At 50.6% G+C, this 22,053-nt stretch overlaps 6 protein-coding genes and 2 pseudogenes across 8 annotated transcripts, besides 2 other annotated features; 5 read left to right on the top strand and 3 right to left on the bottom strand.

The window, feature by feature from the left end:
- Window positions 1–335: 335 nt before the first annotated feature.
- Window positions 336–1,325, bottom strand: NCS57_01292700 (uncharacterized protein; the record flags this gene model as incomplete). The annotated part of the gene is made up of 2 exons (XM_053062581.1): window positions 336–811; window positions 860–1,325. The coding sequence occupies 2 exons, from the start codon at window positions 1,323–1,325 to the stop codon at window positions 336–338; spliced, it is 942 nt and encodes a 313-aa protein (XP_052907476.1).
- A 2,991-nt stretch (window positions 1,326–4,316) lies between these two features.
- On the top strand, window positions 4,317–6,517 carry NCS57_01292600 (Glyco-transf-28 domain-containing protein; the record flags this gene model as incomplete). The annotated part of the gene is made up of 3 exons (XM_053062580.1): window positions 4,317–4,903; window positions 4,957–6,029; window positions 6,078–6,517. The coding sequence occupies 3 exons, from the start codon at window positions 4,317–4,319 to the stop codon at window positions 6,515–6,517; spliced, it is 2,100 nt and encodes a 699-aa protein (XP_052907475.1).
- A 339-nt stretch (window positions 6,518–6,856) lies between these two features.
- On the bottom strand, window positions 6,857–7,385 carry NCS57_01292500 (annotated as a pseudogene). The gene is made up of 3 exons: window positions 7,152–7,385; window positions 7,024–7,098; window positions 6,857–6,964 (listed from the first exon to the last, which is right to left on the bottom strand).
- Window positions 6,857–7,385: a sequence feature.
- Window positions 7,386–9,356: 1,971 nt separating this feature from the next.
- NCS57_01292400 lies at window positions 9,357–11,333 on the top strand (annotated as a pseudogene). The gene is made up of 3 exons: window positions 9,357–9,820; window positions 9,871–10,879; window positions 10,938–11,333.
- Window positions 9,357–11,333: a sequence feature.
- A 159-nt stretch (window positions 11,334–11,492) lies between these two features.
- NCS57_01292300 (TauD domain-containing protein) lies at window positions 11,493–13,584 on the bottom strand (the record flags this gene model as incomplete). Its single annotated transcript, XM_053062579.1, has 4 exons — window positions 11,493–11,964; window positions 12,015–12,670; window positions 12,719–13,101; window positions 13,152–13,584. 4 exons carry the CDS (start codon window positions 13,582–13,584, stop codon window positions 11,493–11,495), a joined length of 1,944 nt encoding a protein of 647 aa, XP_052907474.1.
- An 860-nt stretch (window positions 13,585–14,444) lies between these two features.
- NCS57_01292200 (FAD-binding-3 domain-containing protein) lies at window positions 14,445–16,211 on the top strand (the record flags this gene model as incomplete). Its single annotated transcript, XM_053062578.1, has 6 exons — window positions 14,445–14,475; window positions 14,519–14,584; window positions 14,635–14,754; window positions 14,804–15,358; window positions 15,408–15,743; window positions 15,799–16,211. 6 exons carry the CDS (start codon window positions 14,445–14,447, stop codon window positions 16,209–16,211), a joined length of 1,521 nt encoding a protein of 506 aa, XP_052907473.1.
- A 972-nt stretch (window positions 16,212–17,183) lies between these two features.
- Window positions 17,184–18,549, top strand: NCS57_01292100 (MFS domain-containing protein; the record flags this gene model as incomplete). Its single annotated transcript, XM_053062577.1, has 3 exons — window positions 17,184–17,319; window positions 17,374–17,749; window positions 17,799–18,549. The coding sequence occupies 3 exons, from the start codon at window positions 17,184–17,186 to the stop codon at window positions 18,547–18,549; spliced, it is 1,263 nt and encodes a 420-aa protein (XP_052907472.1).
- Window positions 18,550–20,210: 1,661 nt separating this feature from the next.
- On the top strand, window positions 20,211–21,795 carry NCS57_01292000 (Zn(2)-C6 fungal-type domain-containing protein; the record flags this gene model as incomplete). Its single annotated transcript, XM_053062576.1, has 4 exons — window positions 20,211–20,583; window positions 20,630–20,913; window positions 20,966–21,090; window positions 21,138–21,795. The coding sequence occupies exons 1-4, from the start codon at window positions 20,238–20,240 to the stop codon at window positions 21,793–21,795; spliced, it is 1,413 nt and encodes a 470-aa protein (XP_052907471.1). The 5' UTR covers window positions 20,211–20,237.
- Between the last annotated feature and the right edge of the window lie 258 nt (window positions 21,796–22,053).

The raw sequence follows: 22,053 nt of genomic DNA, 5'->3' as shown, positions 1-22,053 counted from the left end.
CGAACACCTCCAGCGGTTGCATCAGAGGATGGCGCAACGATCGGCATGGGCATTGATTGGTTCAATCATCAGCATCTTGAACTCGATATGGGAATAGTCGGCTTTTGTCCGACCTGCGAACGGGAAATCGGCATCACCTATACAATCTGGAAGCATCGCCATCCTTTCATCGCCTTGCATCACTGGAAGGTGAGAGCCCTATTGGCTTGTAGACCTCCGATCGGAGACTATCCCATGTAATTATCCCACTTTCTAAACCGAATTAGACCTTCTTGATGCTTTTGCGCCGACTATTTGCCCCCATAAACTCCCAAGTTATAACCCATTCCCTTGCCTCACTGGCTGAATATCCCACCCATCTGTGCCGTGAAAAACTCCCGAGTTTGATCCATCGCTCCCATAAGAAACTTGTCAAGATCCATATCAACATCAACAAAGTGCTGACCAAAGTCCTCTCCCGGAGCCAAATCCCCCACGCCCTCTCCCTGGCTGAGACGGATCTGAAGCTGCTTCCCAAGCCACACCGCAACCTTTTCGTTGTGTCCTCTGATCGAAGTCTCCATGTGAGTTCTAATCTCTCGGCGATACTGCAGAGTCCAATCCTTGGGCTGGAAGTGGTCGATGTTGCCTGCGGCTGGATAGGTCTCATCCAGCTCGTTGTTATCGTTGAGATCAAAGAACGACTCAACCGTGACGTTTTCGATGGCGAAGTTCTGCGCCCCGGGTTCGTTGGTGGTATCGGCTATGTAGCCGTAGACGGACGTGCAGAGACCAGAGTCGGCGCAAGTGTGTTCGATATCTTGAAGGTAGCCTGCAGCCTGTTAGTCCGTGTCTACTAGGGGTCGGGCTAGGTACTTACAGTCGTGTCCAAGCAGCACCCTGGCGCGCGGAAGACCATAGCTTTGCAGCATCGGCATAGGACCTGTTGGATCGGGACATTCGTGGATTCGACGAGATAGCTGTTCGACTGTCATTTTGTAACCCCTCTTGTCGAGAGCATCGACGATGCGGCCCCAGGCGTACTCAGTGGCAGTGTTTGCGATGAAAGTGACCATCGCTTTGGCCGGAACCGACTCGGCTTCGGGACCGTTCTTGACGAGAGGCGCATACAGCGACATGCTAACAATGCATGTACGCAGAAGTGAGTCGCCGCATGCCTGTCGTATCAGGTCTCCGATGGGGATGGAGCCGCAAGGGTCACTGGGCGAATCTTGCTCCATCGCTTTGAGCGTCTTGAGATATCCGGGTTCCACTTCCATAGAGTCCGAGTTCTGGTGGTCGGCTTTCCCATACCAGGTTGGTGATGAGGGCGCTGAGAGTTTCATGTTCACGCAAGATCCCCGGGCACAGCAATCGATCAGATTGAACTTGAAAGCTGCGATTAATGGGGCCGAGATGACAATCAGAGGAATGAATAAAGACTCGCCCACGTTTGCACAGCCTTGAAAGTGATTGTGAGGGCTACTCTGCGACTGAACGACAATGGAGCGAGGCTAGGCTGAAATGCCGAGTGAAATTCGCAATGGGAACAATTGTTGCGTTTGACTAGAGTCACTCAATGCCATTCCAAATTTTATTGTGTGTGTTTATTGGCCTCAAACGCTGTCACCCGAACAATAGGCCCATCAGGCCAACGGCATCAAGCGCAACGACTGCCACGGTAAGCGGCAACGTAGTGTCTTCCGCGCTGCTGAGAAACACGTCGGATTCGTTTGGCGAAATATCAGAAATCTTTACCCAAATGCAGTGTCCCATTGCCGACCGTTGACGGAGGTAGCCATCTATTGGCTCAATCAAACGGTCGCCCGCAACGTCGGATGCCTCCCCGGGGAGGTGACAGATGACATTAAACAGGTTTGACTACTCAAACAGCGGTCAATGTGAATTTGAGGGAGTGACGGGGACGGCTGTGGCGTCTAGATGGAGTGTGGATGAAGTTGGTGGAAGAAGGATGGGTAGCGATGATAGAGACAACACGGGATCCCGCCGAAAGAATTGCGAGTCTCGAATCGATCTGAAACAAAACCTTCATCCATCCGTCGGCTCCTCGGTCTTGAACAAGCAGTAATTAATTTGACGCAAGAGCTTGGCTTGAGTGTACCTGGGAGACACTTGGCCAGCCGCTCGGGATGGTCCACTGCCACGAGCCCACGCCTCAACCATTGCAGCGTTGGTTAGCCACTCCCTACAAGCCGTTGGTGTGTCGAGATGAGTGTGTATCCGCGTGTACCTGCTACCTAGGTACGCACGCCCTGGCAACGGTAGTCGCACAACCTGACGCTAGTGTGCCGTGTCTTGGCGATGGCGTTGGGCTCGAGATGATAGTGGCCAGGGTAAAGCAAACACTCAGGCGAGTGACTGGGGGCAGATGATTGAAGATGTGTTCTTTTGGAAAAGGGTCAAAAAGAATCGAGTTAGAAAAGAAGGACTCAAAAATGGTGTTCAAAGGCTAGTGATGCCCTCAAAAGCAAAGTGGTTGTGGGCTGGGGTCACACAAGGCTCTCGACTTTTGTACTCCTCTCTTCAATCACGGAACACCATTGGGCCATACTCCGTACAGCAGCCTGTGTCTCTAACCACCCACCCTCAAGTGTGCTCCCATCAGCAGTGTCCCAAGTCCCAGCCACTGTGCCGCCCTCAGATGTGACGCGTCTAGGCGCGTGAAGCGGCTGTGGGATCGCGATGCCGCCTCCCCTTGCCGCACGGGGTGAGCAGATTGCATGGACTACGTAGGGCTGGGCTCCGATCTTGTTTGAGTTGTGCTGCGAAGTGGTAGGGATTGTGCTTGGGGTTGAGATTTATGCAATAGGTACTGGTCATATTGTTGTGTAGATCTATGCATAGATTGCACGTGGGGATTTGTGCAATCGGTCAGTGACAAGTGCAAATGGATCTGCACATCTTTGTTCAAGGCCGTGCGCCCATGCGCACAATCAAAGCCATCCACCAGACTTAGACGCAAACAAATCGACGCCGCATAGCACTAAGCGACACAATTTAGGCACAATGAAAATGACATTACATACTAGTTTTAGAGTGGATTATTTGAACCAACTGGGCTCTCTTCCGTTTTTATGTAGTATGAGCGAAGCAGCGACAAGTGGCGCCAAGCTGCCTGGTTGGCTGGCAGCCAGCCCGCCTAGACATCAGTTCTCTCAGCAGACAGTTATTAACGTTTCAGGGTTTAGTTGTCAGTTTTACGTCTGAAGTTATACCGACATTTTTCATATTGAAAACGTAAAGCTGTGAAAGAGATGCGAGAGGTTATGGCAAGGCCAGGCAGGTTCTGAGCTGTCATAGAAAAGTTTAGGAAGTCGCTGGATGGGTTATTTGGGACAGAGGAGACGGAAGACAGCGGTGAGTTTGACTTTATGTGCAAGCAGACTTCATTCTTGGCGAGAGTTCAAGATGAGATTCTGCTAAGTATTAGCCTTGACTTGATGTCCTTCTTACATACAGCCAACTTGATAATAGACCACTTTATGCCTGCCAACGGACCCATGATCGTGCGCATCAGTCCACCACGGTGGATTGAACGGAAAGCCAAGGACGACGTAGAAATCAATTTCTTTACTCTCTCGCCGCCGGATGAGATTGAGAAGGCGTTCGGACGATTCCCAGTACTCATTCGCTGGTCGCCATATCTTGTGTTGGCAGAGTCTAAAACAGAGCTGGGGAAACATGAGAGGCTTGCGTGTCTTGACGTTTGGGGACCGCAGGTGGATGTCATGGCGCAGTTGTTTGCGCATTCCGTGAAGGGCGATATCACGATTATCTGATCTCGGGGGCTTTAATGCTTGCATACGGGAGTAGAACAGGATAGGCTATCATGAAATAACTGCGTTTTTTGTTATTATCACTGATGGCTTGTTTTAAGGGCCTCGCCGAGTTCACAATGAGATGCTGTTCTTTCTTCTCGTCGTTATTTGTTCTCCGTTGAGGCTTTTATAATGCAATCCGTAGGTACTTCAACAAGCTGTGCTTAACTTACCTATTCAAGCGATATACGACGGAATTCTCAAACCCCCATGTTTTAACCATGAAGCGATCCATTCCTCTGGATTCCTATTATGCAATCCTTGGCTTCTGAGTGGCTCGTTTCCCCGATCCTGTTAGCGACTCCAACACGTCGTTCGCGGAATCCTCCCAATCGAGCTAGTGCTGACGGAAACATCAACGACCCCAGACGTGTTTCGACTCAACCTCGTCCGCGGGCCCCGAGTTTGAATTGTTATCGTTTGATAAAGGGCTTCAATTCAGTGTGGCCATTCATCGCCTTCAAGGATCTACTCAGAGCCAAGACGTACTGGCCAACGATGGAGAGTCCAGCCCTCGAGCGCTCAGGTGGGGATGCCCTCGCCAACATGCCCAAACTCAACATCGTCATCATGGGCTTTGGCAGCCGAGGCGACCTCGAACCAACTCTAGAAATCGCCAAAGTCTTGCAATTTCATCACGGCCATCGCGTAAGATACGTCACTCACGAGCGCCATCGCCCCCTTGTCCAGGCCGCGGGCATAGAGTTCTACTCTCTGGGACGTGCCGACCCGAGAGAGATGATATTCCGGAGAAGCCTTGGCGCAGCAGGAATGCGCAAGCTTTTGCCCCAGATTCAGGATGAGTTCTTTGAGATGGGTCAACGGTTTTGGGGGGCTTGTATTGATGATCCTGCTGGCATGCCTGAGGGGACGGAGCCGGAGCCGTTTGTTGCGGATGCCATCATTGCGACTATGACGACCTTTGTCCACAGCTCTGCTGCCGCCAGAATGGGTATTCCTATCCATCTTCAGGCGAATAATCCTCGAATATACTCAAAGTACCTGCCACATTCACAAGCGGAGAGCTCTGCGACAAGCGATTCGGTTGTCAGGAATGTGCTCTCATGGTGGTTGAAGGACCTGGCGTAAGAAACTGAAGTAACCTGGAATGGATTCCCCGCTGACTATTTGCGTCCAGTTTTCTTCTTATGCTGAATTCTGGCTTCAACCGACTTCGTGTTGATACCATGGGCCTTGAAACATTCTCTCCCATATGGTGGACCAGCCAATTCTTTCGTTTTCGACTGGCTTGCACCAACCTTTGGTCTCCACATCTCCTCCCAAGCCCTGCCGATTGGGGTGATGAAATTGACACCGCTGGCTTCGTCTTTGCAGACCCGGAACCGTACACTCCGCCCGTTGAGTTGACCAAATGGCTCCAGAGCGGAGACGAGCCAATATATGTCGGCTTTGGGAGCATGTCATTTCCAAACACGGAACAAGTTCTCCAAGCTGTTTTTGGTGGCATCACCAAATCTGGACGTCGTGTCATCTTTGCAAAGGGCTGGTGTGGTATAGACCCTGGCCTATTTCAGAGAGATGGCATCTTTATCGTTGACGAGATACCACACCACTGGCTATTCCCTAGAGTCGCAGCCGTCGTGATTCACATGGGAGCCGGAACGTTCTCACTGGCCCTCAAGTTGGGAAAGCCCATTATCATGATTCCCATTGCTGGAGATCAGCCGTTTTGGTCCCACCGCGTGTTCCAAGCCGGGTGTAGTCCAGAGCCGATCCCTCTCGAAGGCATCACTTCAGATCTGGTCGCTACGAGAGTTCAAGAAGCACTCTCACCTGAGATTGGACAAAGTGTCAAGCTGATGGCAGACAAGATATCCAAAGAAGAGCCGGGTCAATTCAGATTTGCTAGATCTGCTTTGAACACCTTTCAACAGGCGTATGTTGATGGACGGTGCGATCTCCTGCCTGACCGTGTAGCGGTCTGGAAGTACAAGCCATCTGGGCTCAAACTGTCGGTAATGGCTGCGAGCATTCTTCTTATCGATGGCCTGATTCAGCAGACAGACCTGAGCTTGATACGACACGTCGAATTACCAGATCTTAAAGGCCCTGGAGATCCCCTCTCGGGGATTTTCAGTGGAGTCGCCCTGCTCGGGGGCCGATTTTTGTCTCTTTTCAAGGCATTACGAGGCCTGGTAACTACCCAAGGAGCCGTGGAACTGATGAAGCAAGTGGGTCATGTTGCTGAAGGTGAGTTATCCAAATTCATCGTGAATGACTCCGCTAATCAGTATCCAGCACCTGTCGGTTTTCTACACCAAGCCTCTTACGGGCTTTATAACCTCGTAGAATATCTCACGTTCAAACTCGGCGGTGTTCATCGCCAACAGTTTGACAGCAACCTCTGGTCCTACTCTTATCCAGAGATGCTGTCATTGCTGCTTCTGGCGCCAATCAAAGAGATCAGTCCCTGGAGAAATACTTTCATGACGCTGCTCCTGTCACCTGTCAGGTTCACACTTGCCACAGCCAATGTGCCCATTGGATTTCTAGCCTTCACCTTAAGGCTGATCGACAGAAGGATTGAACAGTCGTTGGGCTATCGCCCCAAGGAGGATACAGTGTACAATGCGAGAATGAGGCAGGGCCGTCAAGAGATGGGACTTGCACCCGCTGAGCTGCATGGCCGAGTGGTGCAGTCCTGGAGGAAAGTGAACGGGCCAAATCTGGCGAAGTGAAGCTGTCGAGAGTCTATCAATGGAGTCCGAAGACTAGCGAGTCAGCAGCACACTCTATTGCTTTAAGTCAGGGCCCAATGAACTTGGAGATGAAGCATTCGAATGTTGTGTAGCAGAACCTTGTCGTCAAATACGAGTTGTCGAATTCTTTTAAAAGAAAACAGGAAGGAGAAAAATAGGAATGTCATTGGCATCAAGCACAAGCAGAAACAATGGATTGGACGAGTCAAGTTGATGTTGCTTGCCGTGACCTAGTCACTTGGCATAATGTGGATTGCATCCACTGTTGGTCATTACTATTTACTCATTGTTATTGAAGACAGACACGCTTTTGTTGTTTTACAGGCGGGACTTGGTGCTCTCCTCACGACCCTGTAGGTTGGGGTGGGGAGTTCGGACGGGTCGAGTCACGGCGTAGAAGGCGAGGCCCTGGGACTTGGTGGAGAACTAGGCGTGTAATGTCAGTTATGTGCCCATGGAGGAATTTTGTGCGTATGGACACATACCTGGACCTTGGAGCCGACGTGGAAGAAGGCAAAGTCACCAGGGACAAGGTGGTGGGTGATGCCGGTGGCCTCGTCCTTTGACGTGGTCAGTATGAGTGTCAAGAACGACTTCTGTAGCTCTGACATACCAGAATGTCAATCTGACCACTGAGGATGTACTTGGTCTCCTCAAAGGTATAGTGAGCAGGTCGCGCCTTGCCAGCGACAATCTTGTAGAAGCCCGAGGTCAGGTGGGTGGGAGAGTCGGTCGTCTTGGTTCGGATCGAGTGAAAGTCGGCAGTGGTGGCGTTCTCTCCCTGGGGAAGGGGGATGAACTCGTGGCCAGCGCCCTTGACGATGGTGAGGGGGACGAGGTTTGCAGACACTGGGGAGTTAGTGGTGTGAACTTGGTGTGATGCGAGGTGTCTTACTCCTGTTGTAAGTCTGATGGATCATGCTTAGACTGACTACAGCAGATGTCAAGCAGACAGAGCTACCCGTCTAATATAGCAGCTCCAAGTATACATCGGTCAACTCGGTGCATTCTCGGGGTGTGGGGAAGATCTCGGATGCATGCCCGGCATCGAGGAGATGGCGGATGCAGTTCCGGGGTCCACACGCCCTAGAGGTAAGCCATGCATTTGTGGTGAGCGTATAAACACCATGGCTGATGCGATTTCATACAAGAATGGCAGGCATGAATCCCAGAAAAGGAGACTTCAACGTGCTGTTTGATTGTGTTTCAGCGAGCAGTCTGGCCTGGGGGCATCGGCACGTCGTGGACGTGATGCCGCTAATCGGAGATAACAACATGGCAGCCACGGACAATCACGGAGTTTTACGGCCAAGGCCGGTCACATGACTTTCCACCAAACAATGTCTCACGGCGAAGAGTCTTGGCTCTTTGATCAGCAATTCCAACAGTCCGTCTTATGAGCAATACCCTGCTAGCAATATCAGAAAACATCTCTTTCGGCACGTCCGACTCCTCAATTTCTCATACCGCCGAGAAATGGCGTGAGTTTTCGGCGTGCCTCAATCACGGTAAGCCTACGCGCAAGCTCTCCGCCCGGGTGGATCCCCGGCAGACTACCCCGTCCTCCGCCCCGGACCTTCGGCAGACGGGCCGGTCAGCAGTTTCTCGGAGCTGGGGGAAGCTTAAGCGCTAGGTACAGGAACGGATGCCGAAGATTGCCGTCAACGTGTTGCAAATGGTGGCGTTTTTTACGGGCGCGTGGTAACGGCTGTTGTCTGCTCAGATTAGCAATCCTATACTTAGTGATAATGAGTGCCCTGATCTGCTACCAGCCGAGTTCTAGGGGGTGGTCGGCGCCACCTAGACGGGACACAGGCAAAAAACTAGCGTCCTGTCCATCTCAAATAAATGAGCCAGTCCTGCTCCTGGGGGTGCCCCCCAATTCAGGCGCATGTCAGAAGTTTTCACTGCAATATTAACCCCTCGCAAGCGACTGCTTCTTTTTAGAATGCCGGCTGGCTCAAAGCTCACTCAGCCAGTGGAGGCACCAGGCTACTGGCACTTGTGTTCCGGCAAGATGCAATGCAAACTAACTCCTAGCTTCGATCTTCACTGCATTTTTAACCCTCCTCGTGAGCTTTGTCGACAAAAGCATCCATCCAATGAAATCTGGTCACCCACCTTACCTCAGCGTGGATCTCCACTTCTCCCACCATTCAGCGAAGAATGAAATGTGCTTCCAATCGCCCAAGTTTGCCTCACGCCTCTTTCAAGAAAAGGCACAGCCTGAGGGTTGTGGTTGCGACTTCAAACGGCGACCTTTTTTCGACGAGCTTTTAGCGATAGAAATGCGAGACGTGTCCTAACATCTGGGTCTAAACATAGCCACCCTACGGATATACTTGATCTTGATGATAATAGGCGCTTTTCTTCCGTTGTCTGTCCCTAAGAGGTGTTTGGAATAACAGGGCCGTAAGTATCTGCCTTGGCATCCATTCGTGGACGCGTCTCGACTCGGCCATCCAGCCGAGGCTGCTAGCAAGAGAACAGATACCTAGACTCGATAGGCAGCATTGACGACACTAGCAAGTAGAAGCCACCATCAAAGGAACTCAAAGATGTAAGTCAAAAAAGGCTCCATGAGGCGGGGCCAATGGGGGGCGTCAGTTCTGACCCCGGCCTGGGAGGCAAGTTCACTGCAATCTTAACCCGCCCCGAGAGGCCTGGCCTTATCGATAAGACTCCTACTCAATCAAAGCCCATCTCGACACAAATCTCCACTACTGGACGCCGCCATTCAGCCTCACATCAAAGCTACCAATGAGCTTCTCTCACAAACGCCAAAGCCTACTTCACGCAAAGAGCTGAAAACGCGCAGCCTGACCTCATCTTCCCCGCTTCAATCACGCGACGACGAAATGCCAACGCCCCGATGGACCCTCTATCCATCGCGAGCGGCTGCGCCGGCTTGATAACGGCCATTGGAGGCCTGTCCATGTCGATCCACACCTTTGTGCGGACTTGCCGCGAAGCTCGTGGCGATCTGGATAGTGTCTCACGTGAGCTGCTGTCTTTGAAGACTATTCTTGAGCTTATTCAAGAAGACGCGTCGGATGAGAGCAGGCCGTTTCCGACTACGCTGAACCAGCATGTCAAGGCTATTCTAGCCAATTGCAACCTGGTTGTGACTGAGATCCAGAGCTGCATCACAAAGTATGACCAAGGTCGGCTTAGGAGCCGAGTGACCTGGGCTATCAATGGGCAGGGTGACATCAACAAGCTGCGCTCAAGCTTAGAAGCCCACAAAACGGCACTGGAGATTGCTCTCGATATGCTGGCCCTGTAAGTTTATGAATGCCTTCAATGGTTTCACCATATTAAGTACAGTCCAGCTCCTTGACTAGAGAGATCAAAAACGACACGACAGAACTTCGCCATGATACAGCTGCCATACGAGAGGATACGGCTCAGATTCTGGAAGAGATTGCTAGACTGCAGGCTCGACTCCCACAAGATGCCGCTGCTGCGCCAAACAGCTTCATCCTACAGAGGTTCTTCGAGGACATGACAACTTACACTGAGCAGGCCCGTGATGCAGCGCTTAGTGACACCGATGCAAACAGCTCAAAAGCACTATCGTTTGACGAGGGCCCAGATGAACATCCCGCGGCTCTCCTTCAACAAAATTCCTGGCCCTACCAGCCCATGCCAAGTTTATCCCAGCAAAGCTCACGCGTGGAATCAGGCATCTCCACTGGTATTCAGAATCCTTACCGAGACTCAGAGGCCGCCAGCGACACGTCTTTCCCAACACTTGTCGATGAGGGTCACGGGCCGAGGGAAGATTATTTTTCTCAACGGCACGACAGCTATGATGAGGAGGCAGACAAAAATACAACCATCGCACATCAAGGGATTTCTGGCTACGAGATCCCAGTGTGTGAAGAATTCCTCCACCAGCTCCACCTCACTAACGGTCCTTGGGGTATCAGCCGAGAATTTACTCACCGTAGGCATTCGACCATAACTTGTTCTCATGAAGAATTTGCAAAACTCGACATCACATTTCGTCTTGAAGGCTTCGAACCACTGCGGCACATCAGGATCATCCTATCTTTTTCGATCTACCCTTCAGAAGATTTATCATCCTTCAACAAGCGATGGTCGTTTCTCTGCTCATCCATCTGTTATCTTGAAACATATACGCCGCTATCTAAGGACTATTCGTCCCCTCCAGAATACCTATGGAGGCAGATACTGGTTCATATCAAATGTGACGCAAGTCTGGATGAGATAGACCCCCTCGTGCGGGAATCACTGTACCGAATGGGCATCCTCAGCACTCCCAGGGCAGAGAGGGAGCCGGTCATGGCGGGGAACATCCAAGCCGAGATTTTTGAGGTGCGATCAAGTTCAAATAAGACAGTCTATACGAAATCAAACTGATTCGAGCTATTAGTACACGACACGTGCTGTTCTCTATCCAGGCTGCCGGGTAAGGGCCCCCATTCAAGTCATCCTGACAGCCTACCGTAGCGATTCCCGATTTTACGTGTCTGGCGCCGAGGTGATACGCGCACAAGCCGGGTGGTATTACTCACTACGCGCCCTTCTTGGGGCTGGAATGATTATCGAAATGCCCGACAAGGCGAGCGAAATCTCAGAGCGGGATTCTGGATATCAACATCAAGAGTTCCTCTATGAGGCATGGGCAAACAAACGGGACATCTCGGGCCTCAAAACCTATAATTACATCACTGTTACATCCCTCAGAATGTACCTGTCGATGCCAAGGAGGGAAAAGCCCAAGCCAAAGAGCATCTTTACGAAAATACTGGACAGTTTGGCGGCATAGGACACTTGTGGAGATCACTCACAGGGCGAGCAGGGGGTGTGTATATATCCTTTCATATTTCTAACACAAACTTGAATGTACAACTCGCCAATTGAAACTAACTCCATCGTTGTTGATCCAGTGACTCTTCTCCTGGTACTGAGATTACCTGCCAATGATCTAATCAAAGTGAATTCTCCAAAGCTCTCGATCAATGCCCGCAGTGAAATCGCTCCTCGTGTGCATCATTAGAACATTATCACTGACGACAATATCTCCCTTGTCCCAGGCGTGATAGTACGCTACTCTGCGATCGTAGAGGGTTGCATCGATAGCGGCGCAGATGGATGCACTCTCACCAGGTTCTTGGCCTTCAATGATAACGTCTGTGGCGTCGAATTGAGTCCTGCTCTGGGGCCATGGCTCATGGTAGCGCAGGCAAGGCTTCTCTGTGGTTGGGTGCGGTACAACAAGGGGTAGGCCCTTCAGGACGGTTTGGTCGAAGGAAGAAGTTGACACGCTCCATGTGAGCTTGGATAGGTCGTCGATCTTGAGCCACTTGGGGAGGTACTTGAAGAGTAGGGTTGATGAGGCAAAGATTGTGAATCCTGTGTCTCGTGGAGATGCTGTCGCACCCTCAAAGAGCTGGAATCTGGAGCCGTTGTTAGTGAGTGAATTAATGTGTTGGCCGGAGAAACATACTGTGGCGGTGTAGAAACCAAAACCTCCTTGCCACTCTCATCAACCTGCTTCACTGTCTTGAACAACCCATCATAATGCATGGGCATAGGCTCCGCCGAAAGGACATTGTTAAGACCCCTTGTCTCCAGTCCTCGATCCTTCACCTCAAGCAACAAGCCAAACTTCCATGGCAGTGGTGTTCCAAACTGGTGGCTGAGGTTAATGAATCGCTCACGATCAGGCTTCTTGACGAATCCGCGCAGGATAACGGGAGAGTTGATCTCGGAAAGGGCGCGGACTTTCTGTGTGTCGATGTCGTCGATGGTCAAGGATCCGGGTCCGTTGGCAGGGCGAATGGTGAGACCCGCTGGGTAGATGGGGTCAACGACGATGCCGCCCTTTTCTTCAGCCCAGTTGAGAAGAGGAGACCTTTCGCGGTAGTAGCTTGGGCGACCGTTCTCGTAGATCAGCTCCAGGTTGTCGTTGTTCTCAAACTGGGACCGCATTCCGGTCTCGATGGTTCCGTCCAACTTCAGGACCAAGGTGCTATGCCATGGTGTCGTGTAGATGCTATCAGTGGGCAGCAAGCTGATGGATAGCTTAACAGCGCCAGTAGAAGGATGGATGGACAGGCGGACATGGTCAGGATACTTCTGACGCACGGCGTTGGCAAATGCCTGTCTGTGTTAGTCTCATCATCTTATTTCCACTCTGTCAGTACTTACATCGCCTCGAGCCATCATCTGCTTAGCAATGTACTCAGTTCCCCTCTTATACCGGGACTTGGTGCGGTCCTCTCCAATAGGGTACACAGTCTCCAAGTCGGTCTGCAGGAACTTGATGTAGCCTCGATACGTCATGCATGCATCTTCAGCCTGGCGGACCTCGTCCCAGGTCCAACCGGGCTTGCTGAATGTGTTGAGGAGGGCACGACGGAAGTTGGAAGCATTGGCGACATATGTCATCTCATCAAGCTCCTTTGGTAGATCAATGTCGACGAGGTCTCGAAGACGGGCAAACGAGATGTGAGCAAACCCCTTGGATGCGGCGAGGGCTCTGAGAGTCTCTCCATATCCCCAGACATCCTTGTCGGGGACACCAAGAAGGTCTAACAGCGTTAGTGTCTTGTACGAGCAGTGAAATAAGGGGATAACACACCATTGTACACAAGACCATCCGAGATAATAGTGAGCTTTGCTCCAGGAGGATAAATGTCTGCAATCGCCTGACACATGCCATTCAGATGGCTCAAGGCAAACTCTTCCGCCTTGTCAGGCAGCTTTCCAAGGACCTTGGACGTCGAGTTTGGTGACTTGAAGGGAAATGCAGGAAGGCAAAGCGGCACGGCCTGCTGAGCCTTGACATGTGTGTAGATGAGGGCAATGAACTTGAGGACAGACTGATCAGCACTGGCGTAGATATTTTCTCCCTTGTTCAGACGATATCTTCCAATGATGTCGAGAATCTTTGAAGAAGTCTCGAGAGCCGAGGTGTCGACGGCAGAAGCCAGAGGCTTCATGCTGTCTGCGGCCACATCATGGAGGAAGCTTGGCTGAACGGGGGGATATGAAGTGACATCGGCTACAGCCATTGTGAAGAGAGCTGCAAAAGAACTTGAAGAGTGATGGAGAAACAAAGTACAGAAGAAGGGAAGAAGTACTGTTGAAGCTACTACTATTTGAGTTCAAACCCGACGGGAAATACATGGCAATAAATGTCTTGAAGGCAAAAATTTTATCCCCTCCCCTGTACTGGAAAGACCGAGGATAACAACACACATACGATAGGTGTATCCAGGTCTGGAATTGCTCCGAGATTCCGAGGCTGTTCGAACCCCTGGGCATTCAAGAATCGAAAGATCTAATCTGATGTTCAAAACGTCACCGAAAATTCTTCGGCCAACTCTTGTTTTTGCATAAGCATTACCAAATTGGAAATTCAACCTGATGCACCGCCGGAGTGAGGCCAGAACTAGAAGGCCGTTGCGTAATCCCCTGAGGCGCTTGATTCCTTGGCGAGACAAGCAGAATTATTGAAACAAGGTATGCGGAACAAGGGCTTGCGTCGTCACGGCGCTTTGATGCAAATCATCCCGAGCTAAAAAGCCGGTGGCGGAGTACATCCCACCGCGGTGGATCGGCGCCGCGCGCTCGGCTATCCCACCGGTCATCCCATCTTAGATCAAGGGGGCAATGCCGGTTCTGCTTACAAGGCCCGACCCGCAGGAGGAATCGGGTCCGGCCGGTGGGTGGGGACTCTGCCGAGGAAATCCCTTGCGTGGTCAGGGGCATGGGTTCATGGGCTTGTTTTGGGTGACGAGGATGGGCGAGTATTTCCGATGTTTGGATATGATACAAGTTGTACAAGTCTGGCTGGATTTTTTTTCAAAGAGTAGAGTCATTCTGTATTACCCGTTATTCTCGTTATTCTCGTCTTTGTGTTCTTGCAGTCATGGAACAAGTTGATGTCACCATTGTTGGAGGTGAGTTTCTTTGCTTTTTTATGGACTTCGCTAACAACATCAGGTGGCCCTACCGGCCTCTTCATTGCCCTTCTTCTGAAGCCTCTGGGTGTTTCGGTCCGAGTGCTGGGTAAGTGACAAGAGAACTGTGCCGTTAGTAACATACTGACGAGTGTACAGACGAAAAGCCATCTACGCTTGAGCTTGGTCGAGCTGATGCCTTGAATGCTCGCACTCAGCAGTACTTTGAAGTCGCTGGTATTCTCGATGAGCTCCTCCCAGATGGCCTCAAGTGCAACAGTAAGCCTTCACCTACTGATATTGAAATCCTCTGCTTACCTCCGTAAAGCAAGCTCTACCTTCAAGGATGGAGACTTCAAGTCCCGCCAGAACGAATGGTGGGTGGGCATCCAGAACGCCCTTCACAAGAACTTCCTCATGATCGGCCAGCCTGTGGTCGAACAGGTCATGAACAATCGACTTGAAGGTGTCGTTGCTTACAATGAGCACGTCACCGACATCACAGAGACCGATGACTTTGTTGAAGTCACGACAAGCTCAGGTCGCAAGATCCAGAGCAAGTACGCTGTTGGTGCCGATGGTGCGAGGTCCTTTGTGAGGAACACTCTGGGCATTAGCTTCACCGGCACAAAGCCCGAGATGGTCTGGGCTGTCCTCGATACCTTCCTGGATACCGATTTCCCCACCTGCCCTGAGATTATCACCTTTGAGCTGGACGGCCAATCTCGGGTGGCCTGGATCCCTCGAGAGCGCGGCATGTCCCGCTTCTACGTTCTTCTCAAGGGAGAAGTCACTCAGCCGCTTGCTGAGGCATCGATTAAAGAGCATCTGGCTCCTTACAGAGTCGACTTCAAGAAGACTGAATGGTTCAGCACCTTTACCAGTAAGCGCATTAGGTGACATCGTGCCGATCTTCAGCTAACGCTTTCTAGTTAAGGAGAGGATCGCCGGATCCTTTGTCTCTAAGGATGGCCATGGCCGCATCTTCCTTGCTGGAGATGCTGCCCACGTCCATTCCGTCAACGGCGGTCAAGGCCTGAACACGGGTGCTGCCGATGCATTCGCTCTAGCCTGGCGTCTCAGACTCCTTGTCCAACCTTCCCTTTTGGCTGAGAGCGCGCTTGAAAAGGTCATCCAGAGCTACGACATTGAGCGAAGATCTACAGCCGAGCAAGTCATCGGCGTCGCAGCTAAACTAGTTCGAGACACGGTCCATGAGGCCAAGAAGTATGTGTCCACGATTGAACGAAATGCTGGTTTCATCACAGGTCAGTGTGCAAGGCTCGATTAGACTTTCGGGGAGTCCGCTAACAGGGGATGTAGGCATGGGTGTCAGCTATAATGAGTTCCCTACTCCGCTCATCAGTGGGGAGCAGCAGGGGATCTGGAGACCAGGCGATCGCTGCCCTGACATGGTCTTGGCCACCGGCTCTGACGAGACTAGACTGTACTCCAGTGTTTCGTATGGGAAGTTCTTGGTGTTGTCTATTGGACAGCATCTCAAGGATGCACCTGGTAATGATCAGGTTTCTGTCTTTACGGTACTGCCACAGGGAGTCGCGAATGGACACCATGAGCTGGCTGAAGGGGAGATTGTGTTCTCGGCGGATTGGGCCGATGCAAGCAAGCCATCGGTGGTGGTTGTAAGACCAGACATGTACATTGGATACGTGAGCCAAAGCGTCGATGACGATGGCTGGAGTGCATACTTGAGCAACATCCTGGCTCAGTCTTGAGTATTGGGGGATCTGCATCTTATCAGATCAGGGGTCTTTGTGTAAATTAGTAGCTTGTACCGAATCTAAAAATTGAGTTTACGCCCACCTTCCTAGAATAGCCGCATGAACGACCATAAACAAGAGTGAGAGATTGATTGCGTTTGTTGACGTTTTTGACTTGCCAGATTCAGCAGCTGTAAGCCGTGATGCCCAGGATATCTTTGCTGTGACAAAGTTTCAGCTTAGCTGTCACACGGCACAGATTACGACGTGTCAGTTGAAGATAAGACGTCACATTGTAAAAGCATTGCGGTTCCTGGTTCCAAGTGAAAGACCAAAGTCCCTTCTACAATCACCTTCCAAGCTCGGCTTCTGGAATTCGGCTTCTCAATCCCACTCGGCTTCGCAGGGCTTGACTATTCCCTGAACACTAATGCAACTGTAGTACCTGCGTGTTACAACCGGATATAGCACCATTTGTAGGTAATTCGGCGAAGCTAGGGTCCACGATCATATCAGGAAGGTCGGCTTCAGCTGCTAAAACGTCATGGTCCTTGTCCATGACACTGGGCAAGTATCTTCAAAAACCCCCATGTTTGAAGCCAAGTGGAACCTCGTGGTGTGATGTTCCGGCAATGAACCTGGGCCTTGACCGTTTCTTAATTCTCCGGGATATCCCATGTCGTCCTATTCGCCCCGATCTCCTGAGATTGGGTTTCATTCCTTCCACTAGGCGCCCTGCCAAGCCCTTTACTCCCTCGTCCTGAGCGGAAATATGTCCGTGATGACAAAGGAAGCGCGCGCGGCCTTGTGGGACGCGATAATGTAATCCACGCATGAGAGAAAAACTTGGTAAAATGGGGCCTCGGCATTGACTCCGCCACTTGGCGCGTCGTTCGAGGTTCGATTATTAGTCTGTGCTAGCCCTCTTTTATTGGTCTCGTCGTACAGCTTCAAATATTGAGCCTGTGCATTCGCTGCTTGTTTGCCATGGCTTCTTCTAAAGAGGCGTCAGATGAGGCCCCGTCGGTCAATGATGCGTCCACGTCGACGGTCATTCCGGATGGAGGCCTCCTGGCTTGGCTGCAAGTTGCAGGTTCATTTTGTCTTTATTTTTGCACTTGGGGTATGCATCCATATAAGTCCAGACCATTGGGCAATTTCTGACCATCTTGAACAGGTCTCATAGCCAGCTTTGGATCCTTTCAGACCATTTACGAAAATGACGAACTTTCAAGCCGCACACCATTCCAGATTTCGGTCATTGGATCTCTCCAGACCTTTCTCATGGTGTTTTCAGGTTTCGTGATGGGACCGATCTACGATGCAGGCTACTTTCGTCATCTTCTCGCCATGGGATCTTTCTTCATCGTCATCGGTACGGTACTGCAAAGTCTGTGCAATCGATACTGGCAGTATATTCTCACACAAGGCTTGATGATCGGCATTGGAGCTGGTTGTCTCTCGATCCTGAGCGTGGCCATCACCTCGCTCTGGTTCACCACCAAGCTACCTCTTGCCAATGGAGTCGCCGCGTGTGGAAGCGGCCTGGGCGGGTAAGTAGATTACCTCGGGAGCCTTGCGCAGCCATTAATGTTGTTTTAGTGTCTTGCTGCCAATCATGGTTCGGGAGATTCACGCGCGAACCACTCTGCCATGGGCTGTGCGCGCAGTTGCTTTGCTTCTCCTCGTCATGCTGGGTTTCGCGAATATCGTTCTTCGACCCAGAGGCGCTGCCAAAGAGCCACGTCAGCGACGTTCACTTGTTGATAGAACCGCCTTTACTGACTGGCCATATCTACTCTTCGTAGCTGGATGCTTCTCAGTATTCCTCGGCATGTACACACCTTTTGTCTACATCCAACCCTACGCCCTCGGCCAGGATATTGTGTCACCCAAGCTAGCTCTGTACCTGCTCGCCATTCTCAACAGCAGTTCGATCTTTGGGCGCATTTTCCCCGCTCTCCTTGCTCAAAGAATCGGTCCAATGAACATGATCATTGCAACGGCAGTGGCCTTGGGCATCACCAGCTTATGCCTCATGTCGGCCACCTCTCTCCCTCGGCTCCTCGTCACCGTCCTTGTTCACGGCTTCTTCACGGGGTCGTTCTTCGCTTTGCAGCCAACCATCTTTGTGAGGTTGGCGAGTGATCCCAGGATGATTGGAACGAGGTTTGGCATGGCGTTTTCTGTCATGTCCTTCGCGCTGTTGTTTGGGCCACCTGTTGCCGGAGCATTGCGCAGGGCGAAAGGGTACAACGGTGCTTGGATATGGGCGGGTTTGACCATCTTGGTCGGAGGAGGCCTGATCTTGACGAGCCGACTTTTCAAGGGAAGGGGGGCCTTGAGGATATAGAGAAGATATGATATCTAATCTCAAACTGCGCTTCCACTACCACACCTCGTCTACTGACATCTTGACTGACATTCCGTTCTTGCCCCACCTACTTGGTGATCTCTTTCGCCGAGAGTTTAAGATCAATCATCATAATATAGCAATTCAAACTCACCTTGTTTATCAATAGCACCATGTTTCTATGTGCTATTATTGGCCTTTTACTCGTTGTTGAGCATATTCAGTACATCATGCCATCACTTGTGTATTAACCCTCGCTAGTTGTCTTATCCTAAAACGCTAGGCCACTATCGTTGCATGATCATTAGCATTTTCAATTCCCCTATGTGGCAGAAAGTTCCATGGGAATATCATATCAGTCACTGTTCTTTACTGCTATGTTGGATATACTCCTTAGCTTAATTATGTCTTCTATTGCATGCAATAGAAAAGACTAAAATAAAGAAGTCACTACGTAAACATGGAGATATGATGCTGTGACTTACTGATAGTAGTCTTTGTCATAGTTGAAGCCCAGCCCTTGATGAGATAACTGAGCGAATAGATAGAAGCTTCATCAGAAGAGAAATGTGGTAAGTGCTTAACTTAATAACACCGGTGATTTCATTTCCCAAATGGGCATGCGTCGATGGGACGAAGAAAGTTAGTATAGAAAGTCAATCTGCTGTTACTAGTTGCCAGGTTGCACTTGCGCTTCCAGCGTTGCGTTTTCAACCCTTGCTAGTGTCTTTCATTGTCAAAGGAAGAGTTGTACTGGAGGCTGAGCAGAATTTCATGACTTTCAATACATTGAGTTATTATCAAGTCATCAAATAGCAATTGTACGTGTGGTAGCGCCTAGTGTTGGATAATACACTTCGCTCGAATCATTGCTACCCAGTTGAACACGCCAGCGCCAATAGACATATAAACGTCTTCGTCTATTGAAGTGCCTGATACGCATCCTCTTCAGTTCTGAGTGATATATGGCCAAGTTTCTTCGACTTCCCGTCTTTCTCAGTTCAGTCAACTGGCCTATTTTCCTCCACATAGATACCTATCTATCTCAAGACAGAAAGTGCGAGGCCATGGGGAAAAAAGGTTCTTCTCAATCGAATGATGTCATAAAGGCCATTTCACTCATTGCTATAACCTGTCTAGTTCTCCTGAGTAGCGCATAATTTTTCTCTTGTTGTAATCAGTCGCAAGTCTCAAGTGGCTTTGTGGATTGTGGCACTCAATGGCAAAAACATCTCGATACTTAATAAATACAACGAAAATAGACTTGTCAATGTGAGAGCAACCATAGACAACACGGATGGTTAGTAGTAAATATACATGTGATTCTTGTCCATCTAGACAGTACGAGCTCTGCAGGGATCGGATGAGATAGGGAACAACCGGAGAAAGCGCGTGGGAGTAGAAGATCACACCACGCGTCAACCAACGTATAAAGGAAGTCGACAGCTTCATTGTTTCGTATGGTCTTAATTAGTTCCACTATCTTTGCTTTCAAGTTCGCGCATTCTCAATGTCCACGCGACACTGAAAATGCCAGGAATGTAGGGTAGCCCACTCCCTCCAACTGAATCAGGTTAGATAATCAACGGCCCCACCCAAAGATCCAGCGTTATAAATGTCCATGCCCAGCATCTCAGCTCATTCTTGCCGCTGACAAGACACACGGCCTTCTCCTACAACCCTCAATTATGCGCACTACTCTCCGCAGATCCTGCAACGCCTGCGCAAAGGCAAAGCACAGCTGCGATCTTCGGACCCCGCGGTGCTCGAGATGCATCAAGAGGAGGGTTTCTTGCGTTTACGCTAATGAGCCATTGACTCTTCAGGCGCCGGAGGGTCCGGGGCATGGCAGGACCATGATCAACAAGGCAAGCAAGGTTACTTGCATAGCTCAGAGGGATGTCAAGATGTCTAGAAAGGTTCATGATGGCTCAGTGAAGCTATTGAACTCTGTAGACACGTCTTTTGATCCGTTTGATTCGTATCCGCCTACCCGACTCTCCCGGATACATGTTCAACGCCTGATACACCATTGTATGCCACCACGTACGTTTTTACGTCTGAAAGCTGACTTGATTAGTTCTCTCTAATATTGCCTTTCAATATTACCCGCTGGATCTTAGTATGATATCGAATCCCTTCATCGTATCATGGTGGCCGCTGGCACTCGCGGACCCTGCCCTGTTTCATGTATCAATACAGACAGCATGTCTAGACGAGGAATTAAGGGCGCACAAGGGATTTCCAATCTCGGAACTCCTCATGGTCGATTCCGTATCTCTAATACGACAGAAGATTGAGAATTTTTCGCTGGCCTTTCAGGATGACACGTTGAACTCTGTGGTCACCTTGGCTGCAATCGAGGTAAGAACTCGTTCCTGTCAGGTCTCCCCCCTACTTATACGTCTGCGGATAGCACGGAAAAGGAAATGTCGAAGCTAGCAGAACCCACATTGACGGGGTTAAACGCATAGTCGGAGTGAGAGGCGGGATAAGCCACGTCCGGCAATCAAGTCCACTAACGGCGAGGATGATTGCTTGGTAAGTACACCCGTCTCAGAGGCGGACGCTTGCTAATATGCCGGTAGGGTTTCAATGCTTGTTACAGGCGCACCTCAATTTCCTATTCAAGACGATCTAGGGATTGGGGATGGGGTGTGCCCGACGCTGCAGTGGCTGCTGGCGTCACCGGATTTTGAGTCGCCGAGTGAGGCCATCGACGACCTGGATATCGACCCTGCTGTGATCGACATCTTAACCCGCCTTCGCAGCATATCACAAGAAGCATCAAGCTTATCAGGGACTGAGCTGCACGACCTTACTTGTTTCGTGGTGCACAAGTTGCTCCTGTTACCGCCACTCTGCACGGAAAATTTGCAACAGTCGGCCGCCTCGGAAAGTCTTCGGTACGCGATGGCGCTGTACATGCTCGCGATCCACGGCACGACATATTATTCACACATCGGCTTGGTCATGACCATCATGCAACAATTTCGAAGTTATCTCGAAGTCCTGGTGGGAAGCGACGTCGATGAGTCACTAAAACTCTGGATATTTTCTGTGGGAATGGTGTCTTCAATTGACCCTATCAACAGCAAATGGTTTACGGAACAGGCTTATCTAGCCGCGACATCTCTCAAGATCCAGACTTGGGAGGATGTACTTGTACACTTCAAGAGGATATTATGGATGGAAACACCACGAGGGGTAATATTTCAGCAGCGGTGGGAGGCCATGTTGACATAAAGCAATACCAAACAATTCTACTCTCCCTTCTCTTCCTTCAATCGTTTGGCAAAAAAAGTGTTGACGCAAAAACAGAGTTGGCGCCCGTATTCGGATTCAAGCTTGTTTCGGAGACTAGAACTAAACAGGACTAGACTCCGCAACCGTTGACCGGCAATAAGAATAACCGTTATAACCGGACCAACACCAAGCCTCGGATTTGGTGACTGGCCGAGAGGTTGGCCTCAGCTTATTTCGATGGCATCAGCAGATTTTACA

Source organism: Fusarium keratoplasticum, chromosome 11, assembly GCF_025433545.1.
Source record: "Fusarium keratoplasticum isolate Fu6.1 chromosome 11, whole genome shotgun sequence".
Classification (NCBI taxonomy): Eukaryota; Fungi; Ascomycota; class Sordariomycetes; order Hypocreales; family Nectriaceae; genus Fusarium; species Fusarium keratoplasticum.
The sequence above is the reverse complement of the archived record's forward strand: the minus strand, read 5'-3'. Positions and strand labels throughout refer to the sequence as shown.